Source organism: Myotis brandtii, unplaced genomic scaffold, assembly GCF_000412655.1.
Source record: "Myotis brandtii unplaced genomic scaffold, ASM41265v1 scaffold120, whole genome shotgun sequence".
Lineage (NCBI taxonomy): Eukaryota > Metazoa > Chordata > Mammalia > Chiroptera > Vespertilionidae > Myotis > Myotis brandtii.
Window position 1 is genome coordinate 1,047,389 of NW_005354174.1, and position 14,317 is coordinate 1,061,705.

Genomic DNA, 14,317 nt, shown 5'->3' on the forward strand with positions numbered 1-14,317 from the left:
ACTGAGGGTGCCCGTCCAGTGTCTGTGCAGCTTGTTAGACACGGCTCTGAGACAGCAGCAGACTGCCCGGGTCATAGCCCTTCAGTTTCCTGCACACAGGACAGGCTTTGGTTTAATAACAGCTATTTCCTGAATGAATGGCTGGGGGTTCTGAGATTGCTCTTCTAGGAAGATTGTGGGGGTTGGGGACCCTGAGACCAGATGCAGAGACCAACCAGTTGGAGGGTCACAGGTCAAGAAAGGTCCCTGGAGGTAGATGTGAGGAGCAGTGGGACATCAAGGGATGGGAGTGCTTGGACACAGTAAGAGCCTCCAATAGCCATCCCAGGGCACATGAAGATCCTGGTGTTGGGGCTGGAGGTGTTTGATGCAGTCTCTAACCAGGGCCCAGCTGATGCCCCCAGGCAGCTCCAACCTCTGCCTGACCTCGCTCTCCCCTCTGCAGGCCTCCCTGGAACAGCTTCTGCAGGTTCTGCACAGCACCACGCCCCACTACATTCGCTGCATCAAGCCCAACAGCAAGGGCCAGGCACAGACCTTCCTCCGGGAGGAGGTAATTCACACTGAGCCAAAGCTGCTTCGCGGAGAGCCCTATCTGGCCAAGGCCCTGGAGGGGTGAAGGGCAGGACATCTACTCCAAGTGCAGTGACTAGAGGGGATCTCTCAGGCTGGGCCTGACATTAGAGGGGCTTGTCTCCCCATAGCTGGCACGACAGTCATGTATGGTTGTGTGGTCTGCACTGCAGTGACCTAGCTAAGGAAGGAAGTAGAGCTCTGGCGCCTCTTGCTCTCTTCTCACCGAGCACTGCCCTGATGAGACTGGAGCTGCCCAGAATGGCTATCTCTTGCAATTAGCTGGAAGTCTGTCTCGCCTTACATTCTAGGTTTTTAATTTGCACAAAAAGGGCCAGGAATTGTTCTTTGCTCAGGGTACCGGGCTCCATGGGATGTGGATGAGGTGTGAATACTGGGTGATGCTGGAGTGTCCCACAGTCAACTGGTAGATATGACCTTGGGGGTTATAGCCAGAACCACTCTTCTGTGGTCAAGACCATGGTTCAGATCCCAGAAGGCTCTTCACAGTATAACCAACCTCCCATGCCCTGCAGCTGTGACTCACTTGATTGTCTAGCCAAAAATAAAATAAATAAAAACAGAAATGGGGCTGGGCTGCATGTGAGGCAGAGCATCTGCACTGTGGGGATGGTGAGAGCCGTGCCAGCAGCTGCCTCAGCTGTGTCAGAAGCCCTGCACCACATAGGGGACCTGGGGCTGCCAGGACCCTTTTAGCAGGAAGGTATTTCTTAATTTTTTGCTGCCCCAGCCCCAGAGTGTATACCTCCCTCAATGGAGCCTCAGGAGACCCTGCAGTCCACGCTGGCAGGGCCATGGGAATGCCGTCTGCCCTGCTGGCCCCATGCTGCAGGTGCCACACTGTCTCTCCATCCTTGCAGGTCCTGAGCCAGCTGGAGGCCTGTGGTCTCGTGGAGACGATCCACATCAGTGCCGCCGGCTTCCCCATCCGGTGAGTGGGCCCATCACTGCAGGGGCAGGGCCAACGTCAGGGTAGAGCTCAGACTCAGGCCAACAAGAGCCTGCCCAGCCAGGAGACGGATATGGAGATGAAGGGAAAGGGCAGGTCTACAGGTGTCAACCTGAACTCAAGGAACTGTGCTTGTCATTTATCCGTTTACTTTCTGTGCACGATTTTGTGCTAAGCACTGTTTCTAGTATATCTCAGTGAATAAGGAAGGCTGAGTCTGCCCTCTTGGGGCATACATTACTGTGGAAACAAGAACAACAACTCTAAAGTTAATCAATGCTGGGGAAGAAACAGAAAATGCTATTAGGTAGACTAATGGGAAGGGGTATCCTTGGGCTGGTCCAGGACGGGTCGTAGGCAGCTCCGGCCTCTGGGAAGATTTAGGGAGGAGAGCATTCCAGACTAGGGAACAGGTTAGGAACTGAGAGGTGCTTAAGTGACTGGAGCTCAGAGAACTGGGAGGAGGAGGGAGGGATGGGGGCCAGACCTGAAGGACTTCACAGCCTGTCCTGGGTGCTATGGAAGCTGCCGGGCATTCTGAGGAGGGAGTGCTGTGCTCTCACTCATATCCCATGGCTGCCATGTGGAGGTTGGACGTAGGGTCAGGAAAAGAGAGGAGTGAAAGGCTGTTGCAGGTGTACAGGCGAGATGGTGTCCCCGGTGAGGGTGGCAGCAGTGAACACTGGAGAGAAGTGGGTAAAATTGGTGTGGCTTGTGATAGAAAGAGGACTGTGGATTGATTGAACGTGAGTTATTAGGCAGGATGGTCAACTTCTAGGCTTCCCTCTGAGGCAAATGGGTGGATAGGGGATAATTCCTGGAGGCAAGATGGTTTGAGAAAGGCACAGGTTGCAGGGTGGGAGGGTCAGGTTTGAAATGGTGTGAGACAGGCCCGGGCTCAGCAGAGCTCTAAGAACTGGAGGGTCTTAACACCACAAACAAGGAGGAAACCCCATCAGGGATAGAAGGGATTGGGGTCATGCCCTGAGGAATGCTCACATTTCGAGAGGGGGGATGACGAGAAACCAGCAACAATTTTAGTGGCATGCTGATGGCTGTGACAGGAGCCACATTGGTGCAGTGTTGTGGGCAGAAGCCAAACTTAGAGGAGGATGTGCAGATATCAGATGTCACCAGCTGTTGAGAGAAGTGTTGCCGTGAAGGGGAGTAGAGAAATCAGGGTAAGTGGAGGAGGCTGTGGGTCAGAGGACGGGTCGAGACGCAGCCAAGCACGGGTGTGAGGTAGGAGTGGTCTAGTTGTCCAGAGGGGGTCCTGCACGCCCCTTGGAAGGAGGCAGACAGCAAGTCCTCTAGGAAAGGGCCCAGGAAGAACAGACCCTTAAAATAATCTCTCCAGAGCTACAGCCTCGTCCATGCAGTGCAGCCAGGGCAGCACCTCGCTGGGTTGTTGAGCCGATTAAATGCAATTACTCCCGTCGCACCCTGAGCGCTGTGCCCACGGATGAAGTCGCTTCACTCCCTTCTTCCACCCACTTTGGCTTCCAGGGTCTCTCACCGGAACTTTGTGGAACGGTACGCGTTACTGAGGCGGCTCCGTCCTCGCACAGCCCTGGGCCCCCAGAGCCCGTCTCTTAATGAAGGGCGCTCAGGTGAGTGGGGCCCCTTTGTTAGTCATTTGTTCATCAGTCTACGGTTACTGGCTCATAGGGGCAGAGAGTGGTGGGAGGTGAGGCTGGGGTGACAGCTGGGGCCGAGTCACAGAAGCTGGACTTTATTCTCTGGGTGGATGGGGGCACTCTGCATGTTTCCTGGAGACTACTGTGGGGCCACATGGTAGGACTGTTAAGTTGGCGGGAGTAGAGAGAAGCTAGAGATGTGGACACAGGAAATATTGTGAAGAAACTGGTCAGACTGGGCAAGCATTTGATGAGATGTAGAGGGAAAGGAAAGGAAGAAATTAGTTAAAATAATTATTAAAATAATGGGCTCTGCCTGGCCAGTGGGGAAAGGCGGTCTGGGGGAGCTGTTGAGCCTGCTGGGGTCCTCCCCCCAGACTTTGATCTCAAGGGAAAGTCCTGGCCTGTGACCCTGATTTGAGGGTTGTGGGCATGTGGCTGTGACCCCAGCACAGGAGGAGGAAAAGAGGTGCAAGGCTCCGAACTTTGATCTCAAGGTAAAGTCCTGGCCTGTGACCCTGATTTGAGGATTGTGGGCATGTGGCTGTCCTGAGGCTGTGGCCCCAGCACAGGAGGAGGAAAAGAGGTGCAAGGCTCCGCCCAGTAGGATCCCAGCCCAGCGGTAACCACTCCCCCCACTTACACAGCCTTACCCTGGGCCAGGAAACCCAGTTGGGACAATTCTGCTTTGTTTTTCTGTCTTGGGCAGTTTGTCACTTTCCTTTCACCTTTCTCCCCACCGCTCTTCCTCCTCTCTCCATGGTCTGCTCTGCTCTGTCTCTTGCCCACGTCTCCTGGGCTCTGGTTGATTTTGCTGCTGCTTCTCGTCTGCGGTATCTTCTTTGGCAGCCTCTGTCTCCAGAGAGGCGCTGGGCAGCTAAAGGTGTTCAGAGCCTCAGGTAAACCTCCCTCCACAGCAGTCAGCCCTGTGATGCAGAAGGTCGGCAGGGGGACCCCATGGCCTCCGCAGGCCCAGAATCTGTCTTCTCTTTGCCCTTCCATGGCAGGAAGTGAGCTGTTAGGGCGGAGGGGGTGGCACCAAGTGCCCTTTGTCACTTGCCCAAAGGGACCCACAGGAGTGGAGGCTGCAGGCCAGTCCAGGGCACAGCCACAGTGGGATTCCAAGACTCCTCATAACAGCCAGGGGCCTGAGGGATAAGAGGGGCTGCTCCTGGTCCCCCCCCCCCAAAAAAATAGGTAAAAATGGCTAGAGACAAGAACAAAAAAGAGGCCTGTAAAATGCTAGGGAGACCAGAACCAGTCTCTTAAGGCCACAGAAGTGTGTAGAAGACAAAGCACTGATGGGACCTCTGTCTCCCACCCTTAGAATGGTCTCCACAGGCCGCGGAGGCCGCGCTGCAGCCTCTGCTCCAGGACATCCTCCGCACTCTGCCCGCTCTGCCTGGGGCAGCAGCCACATCTGGCGACCCGGTGGAGGCCACGCCAGCCACAGTGCACTGTGGCAGGACCAAGGTGTTCATGACGGACTCCACGGTAAGCTGGCTTCAGAGGAGCAGAGGTCACAGAAACAGCTGTGTACTCTCAGCAGGACAGGGGCTGGGCTCTCCTCAGGACAGGGGGAGGGTGGGCTGCGGACCTCAGTGGATGCCCCTTCTCCCAGCTGGAGCTCCTGGAACGCAGGCGTGCCCAGGTGCTGGAGCAGTGTGCCCGCTGCATCCAGGCTGGCTGGAGGCGACACCGGCATCGCAGGCAAGAGAGGCAGAGGCAGGCTGCCGTGCTCATCCAGGCAGGTAGGACTGGGGCCCTGGGCACGTAGCCTTGTTCCAGGCCCACAGATGGCCTTGAGTGCAGCTGCCGTCAGTAACTGCAGACCCTACGTTCCTTTGAATGCTGTTCCTTGAGTCCCCACACACCAAAGCTGACAGTGTCCCAGCCTCAAGGCGTTGGTGGCACGTCCTGTGGTGCGCTGGGGTTCACGCTCCGTCCTCACCCAGAGCGTCTTTCCAGTTCAGTGGAAAGCAGGTCACACCACAAATAAGGGTGCTATGTAGGTAGCGGAGGCTAAAAATCTCTTTAATTCCCTTTCCCAGACCTAGAGAGCTGTTTACTCCATCTTTCTTTCCCTTTACAACAACTCTGCTGGTCTCCAGGGCTTTTAATGAGTTTAAGAAGGTAAAAACCTGTCCTAACTGAATTGGCTCAGTGGATAGAGTGTCGCCTGCGGACTTAAGGGTCCCAGGTTCGATTCCGGTCAAGGGCATATACCTTGGTTGCGGGCACATCCCCAGTAGGGAGTGTACAGGAGGCAGCTGAATTGATGTTTCTCTCTCATCAATGTTTCTAACTCTCTATCCCTCTCCCTTCCTCTCTAAAAAATCAATAAAAAAAATATTTTTTAAAAAAGGTAAAAACCTGACAAGATTTGATTCCTCAAAGGAAGAAATGTATGAACCATGTTAACAGCAGTCTCATTTTTAAAAATAAAAATACTAGAAACCACCCAAACATTTGACAGTGGTGGAATCATGGCTATATTATGGACCATCCTTATGAAGTAGCTAAGAAGTCTTTTTGAAGATTTTAAACTTAATGGAAAACCACTTCCAATATGATGTTCAAACCTGGGTGCCAAACTATACATCAGGGTGATGCCACCTTCGTAAGGTGCATTTCTGTGCGTATTAGCATGAAAACAATGCATAAGAAAGCACTGTAGAACTATGTGGTTTGGTAAGGTAACAGCTGACTTTTATGTGTCTTTAAACATTTTCATTTTCTAGAATCCAATTGTATTCATATTTTATGGAATAGTCCTTTTCCTGAATATGATTATACCAAAAAGAAAAAAATGCTGAAATTTCAGTAAGAAAGTGTCATGGTCAGTCCACCATTTAGTAGTTATTACCTTTACCAGCATGTGGGTGTCTGGTGATATCACTCATGGATTCACAAGGCAAGCAAATTTGGGTTTCCAAAAAGAACTAATTCTAAAAAATGCAGGCAATTCAGACCCCTGATTCCCTGGACATTATGCCAGACTGAGCCAAGGGTGGGAGCTGACCCTGCTCCTAACTGTCCCTTCAAGGTATAGGCACCTCCAAGTCTGTGGGCGTGTGAGGGCCAATTCTGATTCATGTATTGACTTTAGTACCTTACCTGAGGGAAGTGTGCAGGTAGCCAGAGACTGAAAAAATACCTATTTCAAACTTTTAGGGCAGCTCTGGTGTCGCTGCACAGCCAGGTTACCAAGAGGTGTAATGAACACTGTACTCTTTCCTGTTTCTGGGCAACCCTCTAGCCATTCGCTCCTGGTTAACTCGGAAACACGTCCAGAGGCTGCACGCAGCTGCCACAGTCATCAAGCGCGCATGGCAGAAGTGGAGAGTGAGTATCGGACTCAAGAAGTCAGGGTTGCCTGTGGATATTTTGGTACCAGATAGACCCGGGTTGGAATGCTGGCCCTGCCACTGCAAAGTGGGTGGTCTCGTGTTCTTCATGCACAAAATGGCCACGCCCCACACTGCAGGGTGGCTGTGACAGTAAAGAGTGGCATAAGCAACTGGGAACGTGCTAAACACCATGGAATTATAGACCCTTTAAAGGTGTGGATTTTATATCAACTAGATCTCAACAAGGCTATTTTTTAAAGTAGCCTGTGGAAGGCCTAGGCCCACCTGCCTTGGGTATGAAGTTCTGCCACACAGAGCCTGTCTAGTTGAAGGCACCCAGCTGTTCACAGCCAGGTGGCCTTCAGTTCACCTTGTTAAGCTGACTTATTAAAGAGGCCACTCTTTAAAGGAGTGGATTTTATATCAACTAGATCTCAACAAGACTGAGATTTTTTAAAGTAGCCTGTGGAAGGCCTAGGCCCACCCGCCTTGGGTATGAAGTTCTGCCACACAGAGCCAGTCTGGTTGAAGGCACCCAGCTGTTCACAGCCAGGTGCCCTTCAGTTCACCTTGTTAAGCTGACTTATTAAAGAGGGTTTTGATTTCCATTTTTCATTAAGAGCTGAGAAGTCAAAAGCTATAAAGTGGTATTCTCTTTTTAAGATCAGAATGGCCTTCCTTGCTTCTAAAGAACTGGATGGTGTGGAAGAAAAACACTTGTTTCAAGCTCCCGGTTCCCCAAGCTCCTTCCCGCTGCCCCAGGCACAGAGCTGGCTCCCGGGGGCAATAATCCGCCTCTGGCCCCTGGGACTGGTCCTGGCCAATGCAGCCGTGGGCGTGCACGGCTTCCAGAGGAAACTGGTGGTCTGGGCCTGCCTCCAGCTCCCCACCAGCAGCCCCCGGAGCTACACTGTCCAGACAGCACAAGAGCAAGATGGTGTCACGTCCATCCGAGCACTGCCTCAGGTAAGCTGTGATGGGATGGATGGCAGTCTTGCCCACAGCAGCTCTGGGTCCCTCCCATCTCACTGTAGAAGGCAGGAGGCCAGGCCCAGGAATCCACAGCAGGAGCAGGACTGAGGCTGGGACAAGAGCCGTCCTAACCCTACTGGGGAAACCAGAGCCTAAGCTTCCCAACTGGCTGCAGTTACAACTCCGACTTTCCCAGAGCCTTTTCATCACCTCTTAAAAACTGCCTCTAAGTGTTCTGGAGCAGCCGTCGCCAACCGGTGCTCTGTGAGGTCCGAAAGGTTGGCGACCGCTGGTTTAAGGAAACCTTTGGAGCAGCAGTCACTAACCAGTGGTCCTCGGACCACTGGTCCATGAGGTCTGAAAGGCTGGCGACCACTGTTCTAGAGCCACCTTTTAGTTAGTCCCACTTTCAAAAAACTTGGGTTGTGCTGACAGCTTACTTACTCCAGTGGCACTGGATTTGGCATCAGGTTTTCCCCAAATGATGTTACTTGGTTTTTCTCCTTTTCCAGCTAAGGAAATGACAACCAGGTGAGTCACTGGTCCGAGTGCCCTGTGTTTTTATATTACGGGCAGCCAGGGGAAAAGTCAGCCAGCATATAAAACAGGCAAATACTCAAGGATTATGTGATAACAACAAGGCAGAAGGAAGGAAACTGAATTTCTTGCCAGAGGAATTACTGTAGGCCAGAACCTGGGTAAAATCTCCCATGACCACACAGTGTAAACCGAAATCTGTTCGACCTTCTGGCGTTAAGCAGTCTTAGGGCTGAGACAGGTGACACTTCTAGGAGGGGAGCGCTCTACTGTTCCTCACCTGCCTCACACTGCAGGGATGTGAACTTTTCTATTCTAATACCGCTCTGGACTTTGCCACTTAACCAACTGAAAAACATGTTGGTTAGTTCAGTCCTGCTACTGCCGTGACTCTCATGCCAGCACTTACTTGTCCACACTCCCCTGCATCCCTAGCATTTGCTCTGTGAGGTACCTTTAGGCCCTGGCTCTCCTGGGAGCCGGGGTTAAGCCACATCTCTCTCTCCCCAGGGCTCGATCAAGTTTCACTGCAGAAAGTCTCCGCTGCGCTATGCTGACATCTGCCCTGAACCTTCGTCCGACAGTGTTACTGGCTTTAATCAGATTCTGCTGGAAAGACACAGGCTGGGCCACGTGTGATCTCTTCTCACCTTCTGTCCTCACCTGGCTGGGCAACCTGTGGTGCCTTTGTTTCTACAATGCCTTTCCTGCCAGCTGCCTTGCCAAAGACATTCAATCAACACATAGCTGCCAAACTACTCCCAGTGACTCCCAGGCCTGTGAGAGTGATGGCTCCTGCCCGCCTGTGGGCCAGGGCTGTGCGGTCCATCACCAGTGGGGCCTGGGGCTCCAGCCTCCATCTCAAGCACTGACAGGTGTCAGGGTTAGTAGTTCCCAGACCAAGATTAAGAAACAGCAGGGCCACATTTTAACTACATTCGTGGAGCCAACTGCAATCAAACAAGATTGAGAGTTGTCTGTCACTACAGTGGGGTACCCTCCACTCTGATTCCCCACAAACAGAACAAGCAGCCTGAGATCAGCTCTAAAATTTTGGCTGGGGAAATTCTGTGTTTAGTTCCTTTAAAAGGAACAAAACTTTACTATTTAATATGTTGTTGATTTATTTAATTTGAAGCAATTAAATTATGAATCAAGGATGATGAACAATGCAACGTACCACAGAACCACACCTTGATTTTATTTAGTAACACTGAGCAAGTTTTCACTCAAACAAGTGTGAAACTTGATAAATTATCTCACGATATCTACCTTAACTGTACCAAAAATAAATAACTTAAAAACAACCATTTGAAAGTGTGCCACTTGAGTGCCCCCATCTGTCTGACACCTAAGCCCACAGCAATGGAGGTGAAGACTCGCATGACCTACCCTACACCAGCAGGTCTTCGTCCTGGAAACACTGCCCTTGCTTGGGGCCCCACATTAGCTGGTCTCCTGGGAGAAGGAGCAAGCAGCACCACAATCCATTTTAAGGATCCTTATTCTGGGATGGTTCCACGATGCTTAAACAGCAGTCGGCAAACTCCACAAACAAGGGCTCCTGCATGCAGGCTCTCATGAGCTTGGCCTTGTCGTCCCCCTGATCGAGGCTGACCATCAACTGTCTAAGGTGTGGATTGAGCAGTAAGCTTCTTAATGCTGCAGACTCCCCTTAAAAATTAAGGAAAGAAAGCCAATCTGAGTTGAAGCTGGAACAGGTGGAGATGGCTGAAAGCTAAATGCTTTAAATGTAATATTGTATCCCCTTAACCTTTAAACCCACAAATTAACCCCAGTGCTTTGCATAAACAAGGTGAAATCAGCATATAAAATGATTTCCAAGTTAAATACTTCATGACTACATATACAGAGAACAGCCTTAGCTTATTGGCAAGGACAGTTAGACACTGAATCAAGCACGTCCAACTCCAGAGGGAGTGCTTGTGAATGATGCTTAAGTGCTTGATCCAGCCTAAAGCATGGTCGGTAGTGAAATGATGCTAACATCTGTGTGGTGCTTTACAGATGACAGAACTGTTCACAACTATCCCCAGCTAGCTCCAACCTCGTTCTAACCACTGCCATGGGACCGGGTGCAAAGCACCACCTGTCAGGCGGACTGTGAAATGGGAATGAAAATAATGCCCACCTGTAGGAACTACCCTGGCCCATGAATTAGAGGTAACAGAACTGCTCTAGGGACTGAATGAGCAATCCCACAAATACTGGGTATTATTAACGCCCACATCCTCTAAAAATCAAGTCCAAAAAAGGGGACATCTAATACTTTCAACAATAAAGATAGCCTTAGCCGGTTTGGCTCAATGGATAGAGCGTCAGCCCGAGGACTGAACAGTTCAGGTTCTATTCTGGTTAAGGGCACCCACCTTAGTTGCAGGCACAATCCCCCACCCTGATCAGGGCGAGTGCAGGTGGCAACCAATCGATGTCTCTCTCACATTGATATTTCTCTCTCTCTCTCTCTGTCTTTCGCCCTCCCTTACACCCTCTCTAAAATAAAAATGGAAAAATATCCTCGGACCCAGTAAGGTATTTTTTAAAAAATAAAAACAAATTTAAAAAATCAAGTCCTGGGATTATCCAGTATGCATTAATGGCTAGACTGCAAATGGAGCACTAGGAACATGGAAATAAATGTAGATTTCTCGCCTACAGACTGATGTGAAACAAATTACCATAATATCTGGTGAGTAGTATATTACAAGGCACCATGGGAAGATGAAAAAGTATCTAATTCTGGCAGTCAAAGGTCAAGAACACTTTAACTGAGGACAGGACACTTGAACAAAGCCTTGAAGGAGGAAAAGAACTCTGCTAACTCACAAAGCCACTGTGACCCCAAGCCAAGAAAACGGCCTTACAGACAAGCTGGGAGGTGTGGAAACCCTGTGTTGTTAACAGAACCGTGTGGCTGGATGAAGGGCTCTGCATGCCACGCTAAAGTATTTAATAATCTTAAAAATCACATTCTGGCTCTGGCCAGGCGGCTCAGTTAGAGCTTCGTTCACATACACCAAGGCTGCGGGTTACAAGAAGCAACCAATGAATGCATAAATAAGTTGAAAAACAAATTGATGTTTCTTTTGTTCTCTCTCCCTTCCTCTCTTTCTCTAAAATCATAAATAAAACCACATTCTATACAACAGATTAAATGTATCTCAATGGTTGACAAAAAGTAAGCACAGTACAGACTTACCTAAATTCTTTAAATTCTGCAAAGAAACTCTGTCCTGTTCCTCGTCACTATTGAGAAAATCAGCTACAGAGTCGTCGTCATCATCTAAGGAATACATAACACAATCAACTACTTATGGCTCTAAAGAAAGGCCAGGTACCAGATTTTAACTACTCAAATAGAGTTTAAAAATGTATAGGCACACACGTGACAGTAACCCATTTGTATAAACTCCTCCTTTAGGAAAGGGAAGGAAAATGAAAGAAACATTGGTGACTTAAAACAAATGCATCCTAGTGTTCACACGCTTAGTCTTATGTGTTTCCCTGTTGTCGTTATGCTGGAGGCTGATTTTCCAATTCTTATCCTCCTTCTCTCCTCACCATGGCTCCAGCTCTCAGATGGACCAATAAACTAGGTGTGCTCCATAAAAACCTGCTAATGTCAATCTCCTCATGGGCAGAAACTGCTGGCATTGCCTGAACCCAATAAGGAAGTTTGTCCAAGGGCAGAACCAGGCCACCTCCTTCTTGCTGTGAATGTTCAAGATGCCTTGGGTGGCATCAGAGGGGGCTGCTTTCAGAGGCAGGCATGATGCATGACCCCAGGTAGCCAGTTGGCTGGCAGGATGGGATGGCAGCTCTCTACCACTGTAACCTGTGAGAAGCTTCCAGGAGCAGCAGCAAGGTGTCATGAGCCAAGGGCAGCCTCTCACCTAGGCCTGCTCAGGTGAACTGACAGGTCCAGCCAGACCCATGAAGGGAGACTGAAGCCATGACTACAGAAGGCTCCCTCACCCCCAAACCACACCCACGGTCTTCCCCCTCTTGCCCCTTGCCCCTACTATTCCTGTCCTGAACAATGCCTTTAGGCTGCTCTCTATCACCGCAAGGACAGTGCCCCCACTCCTGATGCTCTGGGCTAAGGAAGCTGCTTCTCCCTAATGAAGACATGGTCCTTGACTCCCTGCCCCAGCCCGTCTCCTCTTTCCTTTCAACTTATTCTATTTCAAGGCCCTTTCTAGGTTTGTTTGTTTGAAGTCAACTAACCCACCTTTGTTTTCCTCGGGCTTTACAGTTCTTGCAGTAAAAGCTGATATTTTTTCCTCAACAAGACGAGTTTCGGTATTGCACTGCTCTGAAAGACACACAAACATCAGGAGCATATCACCTCCATTTTAGTGACAAGGCTATACCTCCCCACCAAGCCAGCATCGAGGTGGGAAGCATAAGGATGGAGTAAGGGATGTGGGTGGGGGTAGAGATGGATGCAGAGGAAGTGAGAGATCAGATCAAGGGAAAGTAGCAAAAACAAGCAACCCTGAACCTGGCAAAACAACTTATGGACCCTAGGACCTGTCCGGATCCCTCCTTGCCTTGCCTAGTATCACAGGGCTTTCATTATGTTTAAGTGGCACACTGACTTCAATTAGCATCAAACTATTTTCTCAGGAGTTTCAGGTATCAAATTTGCATGTGCTCGTGCCATTGGGCATACACAGGTCCAGCCCAGAGGGGTTCAGTCTTAGGGATGACAGCTAGAGAGATGGATAAGATGCAAAGGGCCGGAAGATAAGACCAAGAGGAGTCTTGCAGGAGGAGGCATTGCCAGGTCAAAGACCATTTCTGGCAGAAGATGTGTGGCTAGCACCAACCCTTAAAATAGGGTCAGGTGCAAGGAGATGGTGATGAGCAAATGCCAGCAGACTGGTGGTGGCTGGAACACAAGTGGAGAAAGCAGGAGCAAAAGTATGCCATATGCAGGCCGACTGTTACAGGTATTTCTCAGCAAGAGTGCTACTGTGCTCAGGGTGGAAAGGTCTTTAATGCTGTCGGTCTCACACACCACAAGGTGTTTATTAGGATCAATACCAATTACCAGAAGTACCACCAACTCCTCCTCAGCTACTGTAACAACAAAAACTTTGTGAAGTGGTATCTCCCTGGGGAGAACCACACCCAGGTTAAGAACCACTGACCTGTGCTGGAGAGAACTGGCCTTTTCAACAAGGGAGTGAATTGCTCCAATTTGCATTTCAGAAAACTCACCCGGGCCGGCAGCAGGGCCACACAGATAAGAGCTCCTGATGGGGTTCTTAGAGGGGCCTCACGGGGATGCAAGGTGAGGGGGAAGTGCTCCCAACCCAGCTCTCCAGCCCTATTTCCAGCCAAACAGTTATCTTCTTTCCTGTCTACCTTTAGTTGAAGGTTTATTTTTTTAAATATATTTTTATTGGTTTCAGAGAGGAAGAGAGAGAAACATCAGTGATGAGAGAGAATCATGGATCACTGGCCTCCTGCAGGCCCCCCTACTGGGGAACCAGCAACCCCCGGCATGTGCCCTGACTAGGAACTGAACCACGGAATCCAACCATTCCGTGACCTCCTGGTTCATAGGTCCACACTCAACCGGCCAGGCGAAGGTTTCTTTTGAAATACTCCAGAGATATTAGAAAAAAGGCAGGGGGCGGGGTTGGAGAGAAAGGCATGAAACATACTGTCGTAAAGCAGAGACTAGAGGGGATGAAACAAACAACTAATGAGAAAAAAGGGGGGGCATCTATAATACTATCAACGATAAAGATAAATTTTAAAGAACCTAGACGAGAAACTTTAACATGAATCAAACAATCATGAAGTCGTGGGAAAGGGCCCCGAGGGCTGAGAAGAGGCGCTGGAGGAACAGTTAAAATGTACACTTGACAACATTAACAGCCAAGGACATAGCTCCTTATTGTAAAAAGACCTACCTCACTGTTTCTAACAAGACCTTATTTAGAAGAACGTTCTCGTTAACCTTAGCCAGCGCAACTTGGGCCGAATGAGGAGGAAAACAAAGATGAAATAGCTGGGTTGCCTTTTCCGGCGAAAAACGACCCACTCTTTTTAAAAGACACACAAAAAAAGGATAGCACGTGGAAGAAAAGACAGAGCAGAAGAAAGTTCTGACTGTTCAAAATCCGAAGAAGCATTCACAGGCAGAGGTGTCCCCAAGAGATCCGACAGGGTCGGGCGCGACAAGGCCCGGAGGGAGCGGGCCTGAGGGGTGCACAGCCCCGAGACCCGGGCGGGGCGTGGGG

General features: G+C 50.0%; 2 protein-coding genes across 10 annotated transcripts in view; one reads left to right on the forward strand and one right to left on the reverse strand.

Moving 5' to 3' along the window:
- Positions 1 to 9,346, forward strand: part of MYO19 (myosin XIX) — a 27,446-nt gene extending 18,100 nt beyond the window's left edge. For 5 of the 8 annotated variants that reach the window (XM_005858548.2, XM_014531492.1, XM_014531488.1 and 2 more), the window contains 8 exons: positions 446 to 553; positions 1,455 to 1,525; positions 3,050 to 3,153; positions 4,508 to 4,674; positions 4,802 to 4,931; positions 6,440 to 6,525; positions 7,194 to 7,496; positions 8,550 to 9,346. In XM_005858548.2, coding sequence (XP_005858610.1) covers positions 446 to 553; positions 1,455 to 1,525; positions 3,050 to 3,153; positions 4,508 to 4,674; positions 4,802 to 4,931; positions 6,440 to 6,525; positions 7,194 to 7,496; positions 8,550 to 8,678 — 1,098 coding nt within the window. In that variant the 3' untranslated portion in view covers positions 8,679 to 9,346. Of the gene's footprint in view, positions 1 to 445; positions 554 to 1,454; positions 1,526 to 3,049; positions 3,154 to 3,677; positions 4,080 to 4,507; positions 4,675 to 4,801; positions 4,932 to 6,439; positions 6,526 to 7,193; positions 7,497 to 8,549 lie in introns of those variants that run through there. The other 3 variants (XR_001360140.1, XR_001360139.1, XM_014531508.1) reach the window with 3 other exon arrangements.
- ZNHIT3 (zinc finger, HIT-type containing 3) overlaps positions 1 to 12,418 on the reverse strand; it is a 12,965-nt gene extending 547 nt beyond the window's left edge. Inside the window, exons 1-3 of one of the 2 annotated variants that reach the window (XR_001360144.1) lie at positions 12,292 to 12,418; positions 11,260 to 11,343; positions 9,432 to 9,713 (exon numbers count right to left, since the gene is read on the reverse strand). Coding sequence is in view for 1 of the 2 variants with exons in the window: in XM_014531560.1 (XP_014387046.1) it covers positions 9,532 to 9,713; positions 11,260 to 11,343; positions 12,292 to 12,403 (378 nt within the window). In the remaining variant the exon portion in view is untranslated. Of the gene's footprint in view, positions 1 to 9,219; positions 9,714 to 11,259; positions 11,344 to 12,291 lie in introns of those variants that run through there. The other variant, XM_014531560.1, reaches the window with a different exon arrangement.
- Between the last annotated feature and the right edge of the window lie 1,899 nt (positions 12,419 to 14,317).